We start from the raw sequence: 21,467 nt of genomic DNA, 5'->3' as shown, positions 1-21,467 counted from the left end.
CTGGTCAAATCAACAGATTTTAATTGGCACTTTCAAAAGCAGCAGTCTATGAAAATGACAAGAAATAATACTAGAAACAAAGCAAATACATGCCCTAAAGTCCTTTTAATTCTTGAAATTATGCTGCCCTTTTATTTGCCATTGAGGAATGTGTGCATATTATTCCCTTTTTAAACACATTTCAAAGCAGCTTACACTCTAGGTTATTCAAAACTTGAGCTTATGCACAACACTCAAAAACGCTTGGTGCACTCAGAGGAAAAAAAAGGACAACAGAGAAAAAAGAAAAGTGAATTAGTAATTTTACTGTAATAATTTCCTATGTGCTGCGTCAGGGCACTTTTGAGGCAGCCATCTGTAGAGTATCAGCTTCAATGAGGTTAAGGAACATAAACACCGAGCTGACACAAAAAATCAAAGCAAAAGAGCAAAGAAATACTACTCTGACTCGTGGTACACTTGGCACACCTTCTGCATTTAAAGACTCTGCTGCCATGCAGACTCCATCTCAATGGCTGGTGTATCACTCAAATGTCCTGAATTAATAACAGAGATACAGCCCACAGATGGCATATAGTATGGTTTGAGACAGACTCATTTTGACAGGTGACAAAGACAACTACTCATCTAGTCATGTGAAATTAAGCACTTACGGGAATGGCAGGTGTGAACTGCCTCCTTTATACAGATCTGGAAGCATCCCATCACTCACAGAAAGCGCCATACTAAAATCCCAGACAACTCTGGGATTATGTTAAATCCACAAAGGAGGCAAGCTAAGGCTGAGATGTGAGTCCCTGCCCTTTTAGTCTGGATGATCCAGAGTCTCTTATGATTTGGACAGAGCCCCAGATACTTAAAAAGAAAATTAGCTGAATATTAATTTCAAGCTGCTATACATTTTGCCTTATTTTTTACTTTTCAGACTAATTCCCATTCATTGTTTATCTACTACCATTGCTTTAATGGATTTTTCCCAACCCTCCCTTTCCATCAGTCACTGGAAGTGGATGTTAAACACTGTCTCACCAGAGCACTAACAAGTAGTTTCATAATATGACTGGGGAAGAAAACACCTGGAGGTTACCTCTAAAGCAGGATGTATTCCTTATGTACTTTTGCTACATGTTGATACCATTGGGTGATAAAATCTTTGACATCTGGCATTGAGTGTAATTAGAGCAGTAGCTCTGTGTAAAGACATATGGGCAAGAACACACAGGGTAATCACACACACATACACTCCTTGAAGGCTTTTCTAGGACTGTATGCTGGATTATAACACTAACCTTGTCTTTCACATTACATAAAACAAAACAAAACAAAAAATTCTGGGGCAAATTATTTTTCCCTGGACATAGTCCATGTCTGTTCATTAAAATTTTCTTCCATGTAAATAAAATCCCGTTTTCCTCAATGTCATGTTGCATCAAGGTTTTAAGATAAGACTGACACTGGGCAAGGGCATATCTCAAGATCTCAGTTTGAGACCAACCTTGAAATAAGCAAGTTATATGCTTCATGGCGTATCCATTCAAACTGACTGCTAAGACTGTGAGAAATTTTTGGAAAATGCAGTTCTACCTCCATTGATTGGCCAGGTTTTCTCTGAGAGGAAAACTGAGGATGCCTCCTGCAGGTAAAGCAAACTCCAACTTCTTTCGCGGTCTTAGTGCCACGAGCAACTGTTGGAGTCTCCGGTTCTTCAGTTTCTTTAAACACACCAAATAATCCTCTCTGTCATAACAAGACATCTGCAGAAGTCCTGCCAGGATTTGCTCTGTTCATTTTGATGTGCCTACTGAAAGCAGCAGTGAAATTTTTAAGTGCAGTTCCTCATGCTCCCTTCACAGCCATTGGTTCATTCAGTCTGGGTTGAACTTCGTAGTGGACAGACTAAATTAGCTTCCAAGGAAATCAGAGCAGTATCCATATTCCGGGTTCACTGTGAATGTACTCAGAGCCCTGGGTGGAACAGAGGGATTCAAACCAATGGTATGTCTTTGAAACAGCTTTGGATCATGGGTAGCAGGAAAGTTTGATTAAGAGAATTAAATTTATTTTGAAGTAAAGACTCCAAAATGCAGATAAATTTAGATAGAGTGGCTTCACTACTAAATTCTCTGTTTTCCTCATCTGCTCTTAATACTTCATACTACGCACTAGTGTAAGCACAGACATCACCCATGGCTGAAGAAAACAGCAGATAAAAAAAAAATCTAGTACTTTAGATTATACCCTGAGTAATTATGATAAAGGTTCTTTTTGTAATGACATAGGTTAGTATCCAGCATGCCAAAAAGTATTTTATATTTTGCATGACTATAAAACATTGCATGGTTCCAAACACATCTTTCCTTTTAGACAAGAAGGCCCAAGTGAATGCAAAATTTATCATTTGAAAACATGTGTCTGCTTCTCATCCCAAGACTATTCATGCTACACCAAGGCACTACTGCCACCATACTTACTGAATAAAAAACTAAAGCACTAAGTTGTCAGACCACACAACACAAGCATAGTAACGATTTTCATGAGATCAACAGTATAGTCTGAAATGACAAACATCTTCAAGTAGAGAAAGGCATTTATCTGACAGCAGCAGCTGAAGGCACTGGTAATGCTATTTTAAATTATATGAAAACTAAAAGTGACTCCCTACCTCAAAGAAACTTGAGTTTGAATGGCCACTGGTCCAGGCCCCAAGATCTACCAGGCCTTCCAGCGTAAGAATCTTAATGCCCATTAAAAGCTCTCACAGCTTTCCTTTTCCCCCTCCTCTGCTCTAATCCCAGCACTCCAGACCCAAGGGAAGTTGTCTTCCTCCTCCTCCTCTCCTTGTGCTGGCCTCCATCAGTGGAACAGCAGAGCTGTTGGTTACTTCATAGTGGAGACTAAGAAACTGATTCCCAGACACTGAGGCTGATGAAACACTCTTACCTGCAGGTAAGCCCAAATAAACATGGAAGAAAAGTAAACAAATCAAAATTATTGCTTTTAGGCTGAGTCTCTAAGGAAGCTCTGTCCAGATCTCAAAATTAATTTCTACATTTAGATGACCACTGTTGCTCTGTGCCACATATCATTTCAAAAGTTAAACAAACCCCTGCTGAGCAGTTGCATGTGTACAATTGTATGCAACTGCAAAAAATGTCTGATTTTTTAAAAAGATACATGACTGGAATGACTTTGTCCTTTGCATTACATACAAAAAGTAACATAAGATTAGTACATTTTCCCAGGTAAGTTTTTTTCAAAGAAAGCCAAACAACATCATAATTAGACATATGACTTCTCAAAAAATAAATTAATAACATGTAGCACCTTTGAAAAGAATTAATGAAAGATGTTTGCAATGAATAACACATCTTCATACCTTTCTTAGGAGATAACAGATCTACATCTGGATTTTATCCTAATCAACTGATATGAGGGTTAATCAGCTTCTCACTTAATTTTGTTTTTTTAAACAAATTACAGTTTTACCCTTTCCTCAACTGGAAAGTTAAAAGCATGTTGCCCATAAAAAGTTTATTTTGTTTGGTGAAAATGTGTACAGGAGACTGCTTACATTCCCCAGTGATCCTTCAGAGAAAAATCTGGTAAGTTTGGAAGAGCAGATTAAATAGAAATGCAGAAAGAAAAATAAAAAAATATCTCACTAATTTAGTTTGACAAATCAGCAAAATTATGGCACCAAATTTCAAGATCAGAAATTCTTGGTCACACATGAAACCCAGAAATGTGATCAAATAATCCTTAGGAAAATCATATAAACTGGAAATTGTATGGAGCACTGAAGAGGATGAGCAACAGCAGATGTTGCTACTACACAAAAGGGCTGGAGCACACAAACACACGTTCTGCACAGCAACATTCAAGACACACATTTTCAACAGACTTTCATGAATTCCCCTCCCTTTGCCATGACACCCAAAGATCCATTTTCGAAGAGATAAGAATAATTTTCCTAAATATGAGTCAGGTAAAAAATAAGCCATACCTACATCAACTTCTGGAAAATTTAGAGACAGGAAGACTAGATATCATAAATGTACAGATTTGTGACATACTCACACTTAACATGATTGAAGGAAAGCAACATTCTTTCCACTTTTCTTGGATTACATCAAGAGTGCCCCTTATCTCAGCAGAGCAGTTTGTTATTTACAGCACCTGATTTTTCTATTTTTTTAAATGATTTGAGAGCACTTATACAATGACCAGCAGTGACAAAAGCAGCAGTCTACGCCAAAACACTTTTAATAATGTGAATTAAAAATGAAAGCAAAGGAATTAACTGTGAAAATTGCTAAAAGCTTGATCTGCTTTTGTACAAGATGCTGAAAAATCTTAAATTAAAAAAATATAAAAAAAGAAAAGCTTGTGGCAGATATGAGAGTCCCAGACACAATGCAAAGTTCTCAAAAACAGAACCACACCACTTCCTAAAGGCTCCTATTCAATGGGCTGAGTTAAAATTCTCTCTCAGTGAAGCGTATGCTAAACCAAAGAATAAGATAACAACCCAGGAAGTTTCTTGCAACTTTATGCAGTTCAAATTCTTTAGCTGGGCAAGTAAAAACCTGCTTATTCCTACCAAGATGAGATTCCTCTGGCCCACATGTTTTAACAATAGGCAAAGGTGCAATTATAGCACTCTGATAAGAAAATACTGTCCTTGGCATCTTAAGAAAACTCAAGTGCAACTATTAATGTTATATTATCTTTGGGAAAGCAGCATGGATACCAGCTACTTATCTGGGTATTACACATGCACATGGTTACAAAATTTACTTTCAACTACATCCTTCCCTCCTTTTTCTTCCTCTTTACAGTTATGTTTATTCCATGGACAGTTCCTAGGAATTTCAACAAATTCATTCAGTGACAGAATCCATCAAAACCAATCTACATTTCAGAAGAAGCTCTCACTTCCTCCTCTGCATGAATAGGCAGATTTAAAATTCACACTGTTTTGTACTTCTAATTTCATTGAACTGTTTCGTTACATGTATTTTAAACATAGATATACACTTACATTTCTATTTCTTATCATGGAAACTCGAAACACGCTAAAAATAGGATAATGAATGCATCACTGAGTGAGACCACCATATAGTGTTTCTGGAAATATTTGTCGAGGTGCAGCAGGAAGAAAAATTCAGTCCCACAGACTATCACTTGCAAATCACATTTCCTTTAGTTCTTGAAAACACTAGACATACGCACAAATGAACATCACTACAATAAAGTCCTACATGTCAGAGATCCCAGTAATATTATAATTCCAAAATTACTTGAGTATCTTATTATCTCAATAACTTGCTGTTTCAAGCAAATGGTTTAACACTGTTAGTCTAATTTCGTAGATGTATTTTAAGTCTATTATGTTTTTAAGCTACTGCTTAAAATGAAAACACTTCGCACAAGGTTCCATGCTGACTCACTCAATGAACGTCCATGTCGGCATATAAATGATTCCTTTTCTTTCTTACCTCCAGATGCTCTAAAATATAGGGAGGGTTTGTCATGCCAAGCCTCAGCATAGCTCCCTCAGGAATAACTTCAACCAGCTTCCACAGAAGCGTGGGGAGGTCTGTGCCAATGTCTCTGCCATAAGCCCCTGTGTCTTCACTGGTCAGCCATATCTCACAAACACCCTCTGTGAATAAAAGAAAGAGATAATTAACAAATCTGTTTTAGAGCTGTTTATTTTATCATACAGCTGCTCACCCTTTTAAATGCAGTATTTCACATGGCTATTATGCAGCCAGACTGGGTATTCAATTGCAAAGGGGAGGGAAGGAGAAGGAAGGCTTATCCCATGGGTAGCAGTGGGTTATTAAGTTCATTTTATGAGCACAAGAGTGGTACAACAATGCTGTAAATTATCATTGCTGTGGAGTGATTAACATTCACAGCCAATGACTAATTCTGTGCTGCCTCTACAGCAAGTCAGACAAGTTTAGTACTCTGTTTTATTTTTTGAGCCTAATTCATTAAACACCACAAGAGACATCACCCAAGCAGAGTTTGCACTAATGGTTATTACAGTAGTTAGCTTATTAACTGGTAAGCTTCCAGTGAGCAAAACCAGCCGTAAAGCACTGTGATTAACATTCCTCCTGAAGTAACTATTAAAATCTTACATTCTTTAAATTATACAATTAGCAACGCAATATTAAGGTTGTACTGAAAAGGTTAGTGACCACTGCACGACTGAGTGCAATACAGAAAAACCTGTTTCCTGGCAGTTAATGCTTCATTTTCCATCAATCGGAGCCTTAGGAAGTAGTGCATTTGATTTATATTGTAAATAGTAACCTTGAACACTGATATTTGGTAGTAATATCCTCCTACTCAAAGAGGGGAAAGACTGCAGCACCCTTTAATAATAGTTGAAAGCACTGAGGTTTCATGCAGCCACTTCTGCCTGCCTGCCCAGCTTTCAGCCTTTTTGCAATGAAATCCCTCTCCCTTTCCTTACCACCCCAAAGCAAGAAATAAACCGTTGAAAACAGGGTGTCTGTGAAGAAAACACCTGTGACTCACAGCAAGATAAGATAACTTTTAAAACCAATCATGGAATGGTAAAAGAAATAATCAAACACTAGAAGGTGCGTAATTCATCAAAGCACTCTTTGGGCCAGCAGAGAAAGTATCGTAAAATGTAAATGTTTATGCTACAAATTTATACTCAAATGAGGAAAACTTGAGCACATGACTTTAATCACATAAAAAGCAATAAACCTAGAAAACCAAATGTTTTGCAAAATGTAAATTCAAGACTGCTACTCTTAAATTCACACTGTAACAATAATGGCAGAGAGCAAGCCATGCTGAGCATCAATGTTAATCCTGTCGGCACAAAAATGTTTTCAAGGTAATTTATTACTTAGAATAAAAAATACTTTAAAATTAAAGGTTAACTGGAAAATTTCTTACTTCTTAAGTTTTGCTTCAAGAATAGGTCAGTGAGGGAAATGTACAATTTGGATCTTGAGTGAAGTGTGGTGTAAAGCATCCCTGAAGTACTAAGTGCTCTTTGGTTGACCATTTGCAGACACAAGTTTGTAGTCACACTCAAACTGAGCACCCTGCGCAGAATCTGCCTGCAGGACACAATCACGCAGTGGATTTCAGTGCACTTGCTAATGTTTTTGGAATTCATCTCACCACAGGCAGTACCCACAATGAAACATACTCTTGGGTTTGCTGCCTGCCCTACATTTTCCTGAAACACATGAAAAAAGAAGTGAATTTTATATGCTCTATGTTATAAAGAAGAGAAATGTAAGGAATCTAAATGATTGAATGGTCCTCTTTTGTTTAGATTGGATTTCTTTATGTAAGTCTCCAATAGCCGTAAGAACACTACAAAACTTATTTATTGATTTGCTGAGTTTCTACTGTAACAGAGTAATTCTCATTTGCAAGCTTTCAGCCTGAACAGTTGCATGGGGTTTGGGTTGGATTTCCTTTTCCTTTTTTTCATGAAAATTGCTAGTGGAACACTGCCTCACAGTTACCAGATGAACACTGAGGAAAAAAAAATAAATCACTGGCTAGGAATGGAAATAACATTCCAGTGGAAAACAACAACGAGCTTTTAAAGCTGCATAGGTGGGGACCATTAGCCCCCTGGTGGGCTGAAACTTCAAATTAAATCACAAGAAGAGGAAGCAGCTGTAACAGTAAATCAGCAACAACAGAAATAAATGTCTCATCTGCTCTCTGATCAGGGTGTTGAACAACAAGCAATGGAAATAATTCATGCTGAGAGATCCAAGGATGTAGTCTTATTAAGGGGGGGGGGGGGGGGCAGGGAGGAGGAAGAACACCTGTATTTTAGGAAAAAGTTCACGTCCCAATTTCAGGTTGACAAAATGGATCTTCAAATACTGAAAGCTACTGTGAGTGATAAATATTTACAAGTAGGATCATTAGGATAAATCAACTTTGTACATAACTGTGTGTGATAGAGGTTTTGTGTCAACTGATTTTAGGTTGGTTTTTTTACTCCTTTGCATCCACAATTTAGGAGCCTAAACTTACACCAGGTAAGAGGAGAAAACAATAGACCTCTCAAACAGTATTAATGAAGTCAGTCAACACTTCCTATTTTCACTCCACCCAGTTCCCCTCCAAACTCCAGCCCTCCACAGGAACATATTTAAATCCACTGTCTAATCACGTACAGAATTTTTTTCATTTCTTTTGCAGTGAACCTCATTCGATCTTTCACCACTCTGTTACTGGGCAATTTTGGTGCTAATAAAGGCAAGCTGATTTTGTAAACAAGAAAATTGATCCAAACGGCAGACTTCAGATGTGCAAACTCAGAGCATTTGTTACAGTATTAAGGCCAATTATCATTATATCCAAGTAATTACAAGTCTGCCTTTGGTCACAACTCGTGGTTTATTTCTCACTCTGCCATCACTTTCCAGCACAAAAGAGAAACCTTAACAGTTGGCCTCTGATCTCTGCCCTGCTGTAACTGGAGATTACTGAGAACGAAAAATGTTGGAAAAAGAATAGACTCCAAGCAAATGAAGAAAGCTGTGACCCTGTTCCTTCTCACATGTCTCAAATATAAAGAATACTCATTGCAGATTATCTGACATGGGATTTAACTTCATTTTTGTGGGGTAAACAATCCTTGTCATAAAGGAGATAAGTAATCTTATATCTATCACTTTTACAAAATTTGTGCACTTCTCGTTTAGACACTACTTGAAATTATTAATTTCTTTAATAAAAATAACTTCTAGCATTTTTACTTCACTTTATTTTTACTTCACAATTGTAAACACTGTTTTCAGCAGTACCATCTTTTAAACTGAAGGGAAGTGAAGTCCATCGGAAAAATGAATTTATTTCAATCTACAAAAAGATCTGAAGACGTTAAAATACCGAACACCAACCCCACTGAAAATCTCATACTTGATAACTGACTTTGTACAAATGAAATTCAATCCCCAAATCCCCCCTCCTCAATTTCCTTCTCTCCTCCCCTTCTTGTTCTCCTCTCTCCTGGCAGATTTTTTAATGTTAACAGGAGTGGCTTTTCCAACAGAGCAATTCTCTGCAGGCTGCCTCAGCGGGAGGCCCCAGACTCTGACCCTCTCAGTAGCCCACATATGCTTATCAATAACTGCATGACCTCCTTGAGGTTCCTGCTCCAACACTGAATTCTTATGGCAGTCTGCAGTGCTGCACAGACCACAGAAATACTTCTCCCACTGCACCACAGAAATCTGAAAGACCATCTGCCAAGGGGAAGTCTTCCATAAATGTTTGTGTCTTGCAGACTTGAGAACAGTCAATCTGACCATTCCTGATCACAACCTTAGAATTATTTAAAACCAAAAAAAATCATGGCCAAAGATAAAGGCTTAGAAAACACCAAATTAATTGTTCAGAATGAGCTTTAGCCTAATTTATTTTCTCTTCAGTGTTTTGAGTTTATTTATCCAGCATGGATTTTACAGGAACCATTTACATACCTGATGTGCATGTGCTAGATTACTGAATCAGTGCCTCAGCTGGGAAATTGTGAAGAACTGTGCATATAGCAGATCACGGTACCAATCTGTATATAATGCAAGTTTAAGTAGAAACTGAGATTTGGGGGAATCAGTTTCCCCCTGTAATTGTGAAGTACTCTGCGAGCACTGATTCACTATCATCCAAGTGTCCTCTTAATACAGTTCAACCACATGGATCAGCACTGAAGTATCCCATTGCAGGGACTTCCCTGAAAGAGAAAATCAAACTGGGAACAACGCACTGATGCTAAGGGGGATTTGGAAGGATTAATTTCCAGTTCACCAAGAAACTCTTATCCTTATTTCATCTGTATATATACTGGTCTTCTGGAAGATAGAAAGAATGGAGCTGGTAAAAATCCTGTACAAACCCTAGTTATTCAGATAGTAACTCACACCAAACTGTCACAGTTAGAGAATGAAAGGTATCTGGCAAGCAGATGATGCAAGTAGAGTGAAGTAAAAAAGACAGGTCTAGGTTCAGGGCTGCGGAAAGAGGCAAACTGTCAAGCTATGACCTCAAGGATCAATGTTTTTTCCATATTTTGTAAAAATGCAAGTGAACTTATGGTTCAGCACTGTATTGTACAGATAAATGCAGAGCTGCAGCTCTGCTCATGACACACTGTGTACAAACCGTCTCAGAGTCTGAATTTCTAGAAGATCTTTATTAATGCTCAGAAGTATTTCCTCTTAGAAGACCTGTTTTTTTTACCCTTCTGGACAGTCTTAAGGACATGGAAGATAGTTGTCCACTCCAGCTTTCTTAATGCTTGCCACAAACAGAAGAACAAGATCAGAACAATGTCATGTACATGGGCTGACCTACTGCAATTGCAGTTGTGTTCTGAATATTTCCAAGGACAGCAATACGACAGACACTTTGGGTAACCTGTTCCAATATTCGACCACCCTAAGGATAAAATATTTTTAATTGCACCTAATTGTAATTTGCTGTCTTCCAGCTTGTCCATCTTGTTACCTACTATCCTACCTCTGCAAGACTTGTTTGACTTCAAGACAGTTTGGCTGTCTTATCTATACTGTTCCATTAGGCAGTCGTAAACAGCAATAATAACTCCTCTTAGCTTTCCTTTCACAAATACATTTCTTGTCTATTATGTGCTCCATCCTCCTGATCATTTCAATATCCCTTTGCTGAATTGCTGCAGTGTGTCAGCCTTGTCCTGAGGCGCCCAAAAACGGACAGAGCACTCTCTCTGTGACGTCTCATAATTGCCAAGTCCAAGGCACCAGTTGCTCCCCGGGGCCTGTGGCTGCACTCTTCAACAGCAGCTGGGGCACAGCTGGAAATTGCAGAGGGGTTCCACTGCTGACTCATGTGCACCAGCTTTCCCACAGGAACTACAAAGGCTGCAAAGCTGCTTCCCAGACAGACAGCTCTCCACATCCCTAATGCAGCATGGTGTAATTTCATCCCAGATTTGGGATATTTTACCTGCCTTTGTTGAACTTCATGAACTTACAGTAAGTCCATTTCTCCAGGTAGCTGAGGTCCCTTGCAATATTAGCTGTACCTTCCAGCCAGTCAAGTACTCCCCTAATTTGGGTATCATCTCCCAGATTCCACCTTGTTATGAACGACATGAAATACTGGCTGCAAAATACTCTTAGTAACTGCCAGCTAGACCTTATAGTATAGATTGCCACTCTGGGAACTTGACAGTCCAGTAAATTCCTTTACCTTCTCACCATCCAGGAATTCAGTCTATATATACCTCACCACTCTAAGAACATTATAAACTATACTAAAATCATAGACAAATTTAAGGCAAACAAAACCAAACTAACTATACCTAAACAAAACAGAAAACCCCAAAAGAAAACAAAAAATCCACCTCCACCCCAAAACAAAAAAACAAACAATATCCTACCCCATCAAAAAAAACCAAACCAACCCACCTCAAAACACCTCAACTCCACTGCTTTCCTATCCTCCACAAAGCCAGACATCCCATCTGAAAAGTCACTCATGGTTTCCTGTTGGTAATCCTATGCCAAGTGTTCCCAAGCACCCTCTTGCCCTTCCTGTACCAGGATATGGCTTCTAGGAGTGTTTGTCCCATACAGAGTAAGGTCCCACTGCCCTGTAGATCCCCAGTTCTCCCTTCTTGTTCCTTTTGGAGGGCAGGGTGACATTCCCCCCTCTTCCAGTCATCTGGAATCTCCCCTGGTTGTCACGTCCTTTGAAGGATGAGAGAGAACAGCCTCGTAATGACATCAGCCAGCTCTCTCAGCACACTTGGATGCCTCTCACGGCAGGATTATTTCTATTACTTCTGGATGTCAGTCTGCAGCTACGAAAACTAGAGGTGTGTTTTGCAAGTGCTTAGTTCAGTACAAGCCTTTAAAACTGCTGTGGTTTCTTCTACCCACAGGATGACACATATATTAGAGTGCTTAGGAAATGAACACAGTAACTTTTATGGTCTACATATTTTTGAGAACAAATGTTTGGAAACTAATACAAAGTGACATACAGACCAAGTTATACTGACTGAGCTAATTCCACCCATATAGGAATAACATGTTGTTTTAAAGGTAGAACTCTGAACAATATCACTTTGGAAGATTCTGTTTGGCTGTGTTGTCTACCACATTTAGTAATGAAATTAAAGACATTTTTTCTTTCTCTTTGCCAACGTACTTCAGCAAATGTTTGCTCTAACAAACGATTAAAGTTTGCATGTACTTATATAAAAATGCTATAAATTAGTATATATTCATGGTATGAAAATTCTCAGACCCTCTGAAGCCGTAACAGGAACTTGATTTAAAGGATCCTTTACTACAGACATGACATAGGTACTTAAAATAAATTCCTGATCCTGCAAACTAATGCAAAAAAGTTTGGGTTATATTCAAAAACTGCAAAATAGAAAAATCAATTGCACCTTGGGCTCCCTTAACTCCTCCAGCAATTGCTTTTTCAAAACTATGAAACATATTTTGGATTTTGGTTAGTTTAAGTTCTATTTTCAGAAAGTAAAACCTACTGTCTCTCTCTCACTTACATACTAAGTTGCAATCAGAGCTTAAATGAACTTTGATGGAAAAGAGCTGAAGAAATACCTTATCAAGCACAATACAAATTACTTCAGGAAACAGCTTGGTTCTACTTCAGTAAAAATGTGCTAATAATTTTTTTTTAAACTTATATTTTATACATTTTCCCTCCCAAAGTGCATTCATATTTTTGTGTTATTTTATGTCATTTACAAAATCTAATCAGAGCTGAACCACAGTAAAAAAACCCAACAACTCAAGTATTAAGAACAACTCTTCCTAATTACTTTTAAGTTAGAATAACTAAACACTGTGGTTTTTGCACTAATTAAAAACCCTTCCCATCCTCTCCAATACCACAATATACGCACATACTTCTACTACCACCTTTCACACCAATTTTTAGGGTTACTTTGGAGGTTTTACAAGAACAACTCCATACTGAAACTAAGAGTTCTGGCCCAGCTACCCATCTGCTCTTTAGTAAAACCAAAGTAAGTTTTAGGTAATGATCCTCTATCATCTGCTTTATATTTAGATGTGAAGCCTGAGAGACGAACCAAATAGCCACATGACTTATAGCAGTTTTATTTTATCTTCTGTGGTTAAGAAAGTGGAAGCTCCAAATGCATTTATTCCAAATTTTACTTTTCCGAAGTCATGCATCTGAGAAGTGAAACTGATGAAACCATTTAGAATATGGATTCACTGAGTTTACTTATTTATCTAAATCCATCACATAGAAGTCTCAAAACCAGAACTGCTCCTTCTGCAGAAGATGCTTTGCCATCAAGGCGTTTACAAAGGAAGTTCACTACCTGTGACTGTTGTAAGGATTAGCGGTTCTAAAATCTGTATCATAGTTTATTTTACTCACTTCTACTATATCAATAAGCAAAGCGTTTTTATGGAAGGAGTTTTTCAAAACAAGGAATAAGAAAGCTTGCAACAGTACTAAAAGTTTCATTTAAGTTATTCCTTATTCCTGCGGCATTAAAAAAAAAAAAGGTTTGAGAGTTCCTGATAAAAAGCATGCAGCAGACAGAGCCAACTAATCATTAAATAGCAAAGAAAGCATAAAAGGTTTCTCTCTCCCACAAAGCAAACTCTTGTCCTTGCTTACAAAAGAGGTCATTCTACCCCTATAGGGCCCTCTGTTCCTAACAGCTCACTGCTAGAGCATAAACCAGCAGCCCTGTCTTGCTCGTTTTGTAGCTGCAGTGCGTTAGCAGAGGGAAAAGGAAGGAGGGAAAGGAAAGGGAACAGGATAATAGGTCACTTGCTGCTGCAAACAGCATGATAGCTAATCTTATTATGAGTCCAGTTTCATTCTGCTACAACAAGATAGACTCAAAGGGGCGTGAAGACAGTCAGGCCGCTGAAGTTTGCTCAGTGCCAACACTGCAGCATTATGCATCTTGCTTTCAAGGAGGATTAATGATACCATACATCATGATGATAAATTGAGGTTTGTAGCCAGTTTGAAGAGAAAGGGGAGGAAAATATTTTTTTTTAAAAATGGAGGGAAAAGTGCATAGTTGAATTTCATGAGTTGGTACTATTTTTCAGTCTGAGGAAGTTGTTCTTTAAGAGAGATCTTTGCTTTTTCTATTGGTCACCTGCCTGTGACCCTCCTATTTCCAGGCTTGTGTGTTAAGTACACAATGGCCTGTTTTGAAGGTTAGCTCTCGCACAAATGAAAGAATGAAAAAGATAAAATCACTTAATCATTATTCTTGTCAGCTGAAAAGAGATAAAACTAAAATTTGCCGTTGCATATATAGACATCCTACAAGAGTTCCATTGATTTTCAGAGAAAGTTTACATTACTGCCTGAGTTAACAGAGTAAAAGTTTTATGTGCATTAATGATCAGGGACATAGATGGTAATTAATTCTTTGCAGAACCGAAAACATTATTCAAGGAGCAACTTCAATGATACGCAATGGTACATACAACAAGAAAATAAAGCCTAAAGCATAAAGGACTGGGTGACTATAGGGAACAGACTTGCAAAAAGAGACTTAAACACAAAGGAAAGCAATTTCAGAAAACAGAGACAAGGCATGAGTTTAGAATTGTTCTGCACCCCTGTACACAGCATATAGAAATGCAGGTTCCTGAAGCGTGGAATTATTGTTCTCCACTCTATGCCTCACAAATACACTTTATGAAATATTGATATGCTCGTGTTGTCCTGGTACTATAAGCAGGCAGAGAATATTCAACCCTCCACCAGAAGGGTCAGTCCAGTACCCTGCACAAATACTCTTTAGCTACTGAAAAGACAAAGAGCAAAATATCCATAAACTTAAAAACTGAAGAAACAAAATTTATTATTGCTATGCCTATTGTCAAAACACAAATGAAAAACCTGCATTGAGCTCTGAATTCAGAATGAGGTATACAAGAGATCTTGTTTATGACTTTGGAATTCATTGGGAAAAAGAGAGTAACGTGCCACTCATTATAACATACGCTCGCTGTTTTAAACCCAAAACATGGGCTATCATTCTGCTGTAGATGAATATCAGATGCAAAGGGTCACACACTGCACAAATGCAAGGAAATGGTCCCGAGCTGCAGGCATATTACAGGATGCAGTGCTAATTAATGGAGGCTTTTTACTGAGTATCCATCTCTGTAGTGCTAATGAGTTTGGATTAATTTAAACAACATGTTTTTGTGGAAACTGATTAATTCTTGGGAAGTAGCATGGCATACCAAGTTTCAGTCATTAAAAATGTTTGTAGCCAAGCTAAATAACTCTGTGAATCTGAGTTCACCATCATAAAAACTTCTACAGAAAGAGAATGACTTAAAACTTCTACAACAGGAGCTTGCACACAAGCTGCCAGGGTGTGTTGGAAGTATTTGACATGGAACTTCATTCTCCACAGAGCATTCTTCTCAAATTTCTTGCATTTTCAAGAGCTCAATCCTACAGTCCTATTCAATTAAATTTTTTTTTTTTTACTTTTATTTTTTTAAATAGAGGTCCGGCAAGAGGAGAAAGAAAACACATTTTGGGTATTTACAGATGATATTTTAAAAATTAGCTGAAAATTAGTTGAAATAAGTTGGGTTACAATAAAATGCTAAAATTTCAAAAATGTAATCAAAGAGAGGAGATAGCTTATGTCTTAATGAAAAGCTAACAAAAATGAATAAATAATCTTTGTTCTGTGACATATACCAGGATTAGCAGAGACATCTTTTAAAACGTTTCATGTTCTAATCACAAAAAACCCTAAAATTCAGAAGAGAGTAATAAGGGACAAATAAAAAGGTGTTAAATGCTTTGTTTCACACTAAGTTGTGAGCCAAGATATAATACTGTAAATCTTGAATGGCAATACAGAATACAGAAATACTTTAATAAATAAAGGTTGGTTGCTTTGTTTTTCATCAATTCCTCAATATATCACAGTCATTTTACATGGAAATACCGAATCCTAGGGAAAATAATGATTTATTTACAAGTATTCTTTGAATAAAGTGTGAAAATAGATCAAGAATCTGTCAAACTGAGGTATCCTAGAAGACAAAAAAGCAGAGAAAAAAGTCAGCATGTTCAAGGGCAAGGTGGTCAGCTAAACATGGAATGCACTTACGGGATTTCAGTTCCATAAGCCTGCTGGCTTTATACAGAGGAGTAAATACCATTTCTGGGGTAATAATCCTTATCTAAAGTTACCTTCTCTTGACAGCATACATAATACTATTCATTTATTATGGCTTGTAATGAATCCACAGGTAAGCCAAGCTTGCTGCACCTGGCTATAAGCTAAAACGATTCCTTAGCAAGTCATTAAGTAGCAAAACTAAGGTGTGTGTATCCTTTTCTGTTTTTTGGGGGTTTTGGCATTGCTTTTTGTTTGTTTTATATTTGTTTGTTTTGTTTTTGTTTTCTTTTTTTAAATGAGAAAAGTAATTGCCAGGAAAATATGCATTACAAATTACAAAGTCTGCAGAAAGAAATAACATCATAATCCCCTCATTTCTGTCAAACCTCCCTTTTCATATTCACTGTTACTTAAAACATTTTCTCAAACGAAGGGTATTGTCTTTGCAACTCTAAATGGGTCAAAAAAGGAGAATGCTTGCATTGCACTAGTAATATATCTTCCCCAGTTCTAAATCATGAAGTTCTTTAATTATATCCACTGAATTCTCAGAGTACTCAAAGCCTTTTTGGTGTGTAGCCACCTTAATCTAAATTTATTTTAAGTATTCAATGATAGACCGCCGAAATATATCATCAGCAGAATGCAATTAAAATGTGTTGGAGATGTCCACAGGGAGGTCAAAGAGAAATCATTCAAGGGTTTTGATGGATATTAATGTATTTTTCTCAAACAGATTAATGCTCATAAAGGTCTCAATCTAAACAATAATTTACCTTTTGATGAACTTACTATATGTCAACATAGGAACATGAATTAAATCTAAATAAAGAGAGATGAGCTTCTATCCATCAATCTTCTGGGAGTGAAATTACTTAGTCTTTTAAAGAGTAGAATTCAAACAATATTCTAGTCACTCAGAAAATGTTTATTATTCCATCTATTAGAAAACCCCACCAAACAGATGACACTAGGAAAGAAACCATTAAAAACATTATTGAAATAATCTAAGAACATCCATTTGTTAAATCCTTTTTCTTTAAACACTTGGTAACACAAGTCTAAAAGCGTTACATAAGTTTACTTTGTCTTCATTTAAAATTTTCTGAAATGCATTCCTTAGACTTATTACTAACACCTTTAGAGCCTATATTCAACTCTAAAAGACACAACCCAGCAATTAAACTTGAGGAGAAAAATTATAAAGGTATCAAACTTTGCAAATCTTAGAACAGCTGCTAAGCTACATTAACTGTTAGAAACTCATCACTAGGGAAATCTTGACAAAAAAAACAACATACTTGTCTTAAAGACTTTAATGTGTTATCCCTAACACCCTTCAAACCAGGTAATAGCATTTCAAATAATACTCTGCACAGCAGTTGCAATAGTTGAAGAATCATGCTGCTGTTTCTTGGTTTTTTGTTGTCTTTTGTTTCCCAAGATGGCTTTTCCATCAGGTGTACTTTCCATCATTTAAGAGAGTTCAGTTTTAGGAGACTCATCCAACCCTGTCAGGGGCCTGTGGAAGCACCATTTTATAGGTGACTACAGAGAGAATTGTGTATCTGATTTAGAAAGGAGTGGAGCAGGGAGAGCAAAGGCCAGGTTCCAAAGCCTGGCTGAGGTGCTCACACACAGCTACAGGGACACATCCCTGGCAGAGGAACATGCAGAATGTCCATGGGGTTATGGGGTGAGTACTGCAGTTTGTCTGGGATGGTGCTCTTGCCCATGGCCACTGAATACTAGAAGTGTCAATGGCCAGGGCAAAACTAGGTTGAAGAAAGACCAGGCAGCACCAGTTCTGTCAGTTGGCACAGACATGCATAAGGAGGTATATTAAAATTTTAATATATTCAGCCTTCCAACACTTAGAGCAATATCACCACAGCATATTGATGACTAATCCATGTAATTGTAGGATTGCAATCAAGCTTCAGAATTCTACAACTACATTATTTTTAGAGGAACTTAAAGAATCATTTTCTTTCAGAACCCTATGAGCCCTGAAAATAATTCCAAGCCAGACTTTCTAGAGGAATCACAAATCAAATGCAAATGCTATTCCAAAATGTTTCTCATTTTTTTCTGAAAGAAATATGATCCAACAGAATAAGGAGCACTTTTTTGCATATGTTTATGTTTTCAGATAATGATAGATGGGATATTTTGCAGAGCAGTTTTACTAAAAATGCAAACTGTGTATCACTAAGTTGGATAAAGAAATAAAATACAACACTATGAAGTCATCAAATACCCAACCCAAAGTATGACCAAAAAAAATTAAAATGTGCACTATAAAATACTCTGCCCTATGGCAGAAGAAACTTGCTGCATGTTCATATACCACTTGTCACTTCTACATATGCCACAAGCCTTAGCAATGCTAGAAAAAAGAAGAAACCTAATGAAAGGTCTGGTTTTAATCTGTTTCAGAAATGGGAGAAATATAATTTCTAATATAGCATATCTTGATTGTCAATAATTTCTTTTTAAGAACATGAACTTTAGCCTTGGGTCATGTGCTGTAATATCCAAATAATCTAATAAAGAGCTTATAGTAACTCTTAATTTGTAGCATTAGACATCTTTTTGTCCCTATGGAACATCAACAACAATTTGGCTGCAACTTACATTGTGTTTATACCTTTACCTGTTTTTTTGTATGAGCAGAAACGATTGCTTAATACACATGGGAATAAAGTGGCTTTGTGAGTTTACCATAGTTTTATAAAGATTCCTTCTAATATTTCCATCATGCTCTTGTAAAATAATGAGAGCAATTACCTATTTCAACCACTTGCCTCAAATTAAAAATAAAAGGATGCCACAAATCCTAAATACAGATCACAGAATACAGTGAAACATACAAGCATGAACTCTAAAGTGATGCACAGGATGAAAACACTTCCCTGAAACCTACAGAGAAGCTCTTAGACACACGTGTAGTATCTCAGACACTGTAAAAGACATGGGAAAAGAAGCCTTTTAAGACTGAGTGTGAACACATGAACACAAACAAAAATTACAAAAACGAGCAAAACTGGCTGTATTCAATAACACCAGAGTCTTAACTACAGATTGGCACAGAAAAATAAACTAAAACCTCTTAAAAGAAAATTTTCAAACGAAATGCATTCCTTTCCTCCAGCTGAACAAAATATCCAGTCATCTTGGGATTACTATGAAGGCTTCCCTCATTTGTTTAGGTTTTAGAGTTACTATTCAAACAGAAGTTTTGATGCCACTCTAACTTATGAAATATTCATTTAAATCAATCAGAGTGGGTTTTAGGAATAAAGAAGAATGGACAACATCCAGCTTCTATTTTTTAAAAACAACTTCTCTTTTGCTTTTACTAAGAATTGAGTTACTAGATCCCCACACTGTTAACTAAATCCCCCTTATTCAAGACCCCAAGCTTGTATTTAAGAAATACAGTTTTAATCAGGATACCTAAGAAAATAAGGCTTCCATGATCATGTTGTGCACATATCATTCTATTCCAGTGACTTACAAATTCACTGACCAATTTCTATTAAATTTGGCAGAAAAATAGAATTTTCAACAACATTAAGTTCCCACAAGTTTAATGAACAGTAACCAGCCAGAGAAGCATTCCCCAAGCATGTGTCCCACTTCAAGGGAAAGCAGGCAGGACTGCCTCTTAGTTTATTTGGGTTTAGCCACCAGCCTGGAATATCACACAGGGGAAAAAGTGGGATTCATGCTGGTGGAGAAGTCTATCATCATCACAGGGCACCAAACTTTAGAAAGCAGGCTGTATTACATTACAAAAAAAACGTTCTTCAAAAAAATATCACAAGCATTTCATAAATAAAAGTACAGATTCACGAGAATTTGCAACTTGTATGATTACCTGTGCAAATACTTTAGTTGACTTCTACTTAAACCAAAAGAATAGTATGTGACAATAATCAATAGTATGGGGTAGTTAAATGATTTGCCGTCTTCAGGTTGTTAATATTCTTTATCACCAGGGCTCCAAGCAATTCATCAAACCATATGCTTGAATGCAAGCCACTGGAGCAATAGTTTTTCTGCATATTCTCTCTGTGTATGTTTCTATGCATGACAGAACAAATATTGAGACTATCTGACAGTCCCTATTTTATTTTGCAGGTCTGTTCCAACACATTTAACCACAATGCATATCTCCTCTCTTTCCTCTCCTTCAACCTGCCCTGTCGATGACCTTAAATGCAATTTAAATGAACCACTCTCTGCTAGTAATGAGAAATAATTCAGCCTCAATGATGGTTTGTTAAAGCTTCTTTCACAAAAGAAAGCACACATATCTTTTCAATCATTTTGAATCATACAAAGACGTTTTGGCTTAAAAAAATCATTCACTAATGACGTTAGGGAGGCTAGACGTAAGTCAAATTTCAAACTAAAATAATTTATTTGTTCTAGGCCTTAATTATAAATTTAACATAAGGGAACCATAGCCTGACCAATTTCTGTGCTGCAGTTTCGGAATTAATAAGTTCTACTGTCTTCCCAGATTGAGAGGAAGGATTTAATACTTCTTCCCACTGCACATTAATGCCTTTTTTCCCCTCTATAAAACAGCACACAAACTACAAAAATCTAACAGAACAAATTGCACAAAAGAAAATCACTTGTAAATACGTCCAATAAAGACATTTAATACCAAACTTTTGTCTAGTTCTGTGAAATTACTTCAGACAGATCTACAAATGCATTCAGTCTCGCAGCTGCCATTGATATCCTTGAGCACTGGTCTTTACAAAGGCATTTAAACACCTCTGAGCATCTTTTTGGGATATATGAACAGTGAACCTTGCTAGAATATTCTGTATGAAGTCTATAATTCTTCTTCAACTTCACATCAGACCTTCTGCTATCTTTTTTGTTTAATCCAACCACTGAAACAGAATGATATAGTAAGACAGAAATTCTGGATAAGAAGCAAAAATTTGCAAAAATGGACTCCGCTTTAGCCCGGATAAACAATTTAACATGTACGGATCACAATGTACAAGTGGTACTGATTTAGAGGAGAATAATTCTTATGAAAGTGTCTGCCTCATTAAAAACAGGATCATAAAACAAAAAGCTCTGTGCTGCTAGACAAACTCCATTGTGTCTTGCAGAAGTGTCAAGGCTTGGCAAACATCCAATTGCTGAAACATTGCCAGGCACATCAGATATATATTAATGCAGGATAATCTGTAAGAAAAGCATTCTTTCATAAACATTTTTTTTCTTT

At 37.0% G+C, this 21,467-nt stretch overlaps 1 protein-coding gene across 4 annotated transcripts in view; it reads right to left on the bottom strand.

Moving 5' to 3' along the window:
• Positions 1-21,467, bottom strand: part of CDKAL1 (CDKAL1 threonylcarbamoyladenosine tRNA methylthiotransferase) — a 377,880-nt gene that overhangs the window by 139,063 nt on the left and 217,350 nt on the right. For all 4 annotated transcript variants that reach the window (XM_088053806.1, XM_005525251.3, XM_014254558.2 and 1 more), the window contains one exon: positions 5,499-5,665. In XM_088053806.1, coding sequence (XP_087909932.1) covers positions 5,499-5,665 — 167 coding nt within the window. The remainder of the gene's footprint in view (positions 1-5,498; positions 5,666-21,467) is intronic.

This window comes from Pseudopodoces humilis, chromosome 1 (genome assembly GCF_049639895.1).
Source record: "Pseudopodoces humilis isolate 2021_Gansu_Grassland_sample_001 chromosome 1, ASM4963989v1, whole genome shotgun sequence".
Classification (NCBI taxonomy): Eukaryota; Metazoa; Chordata; class Aves; order Passeriformes; family Paridae; genus Pseudopodoces; species Pseudopodoces humilis.
This window is presented reverse-complemented; position numbering and strand designations above follow the sequence as displayed.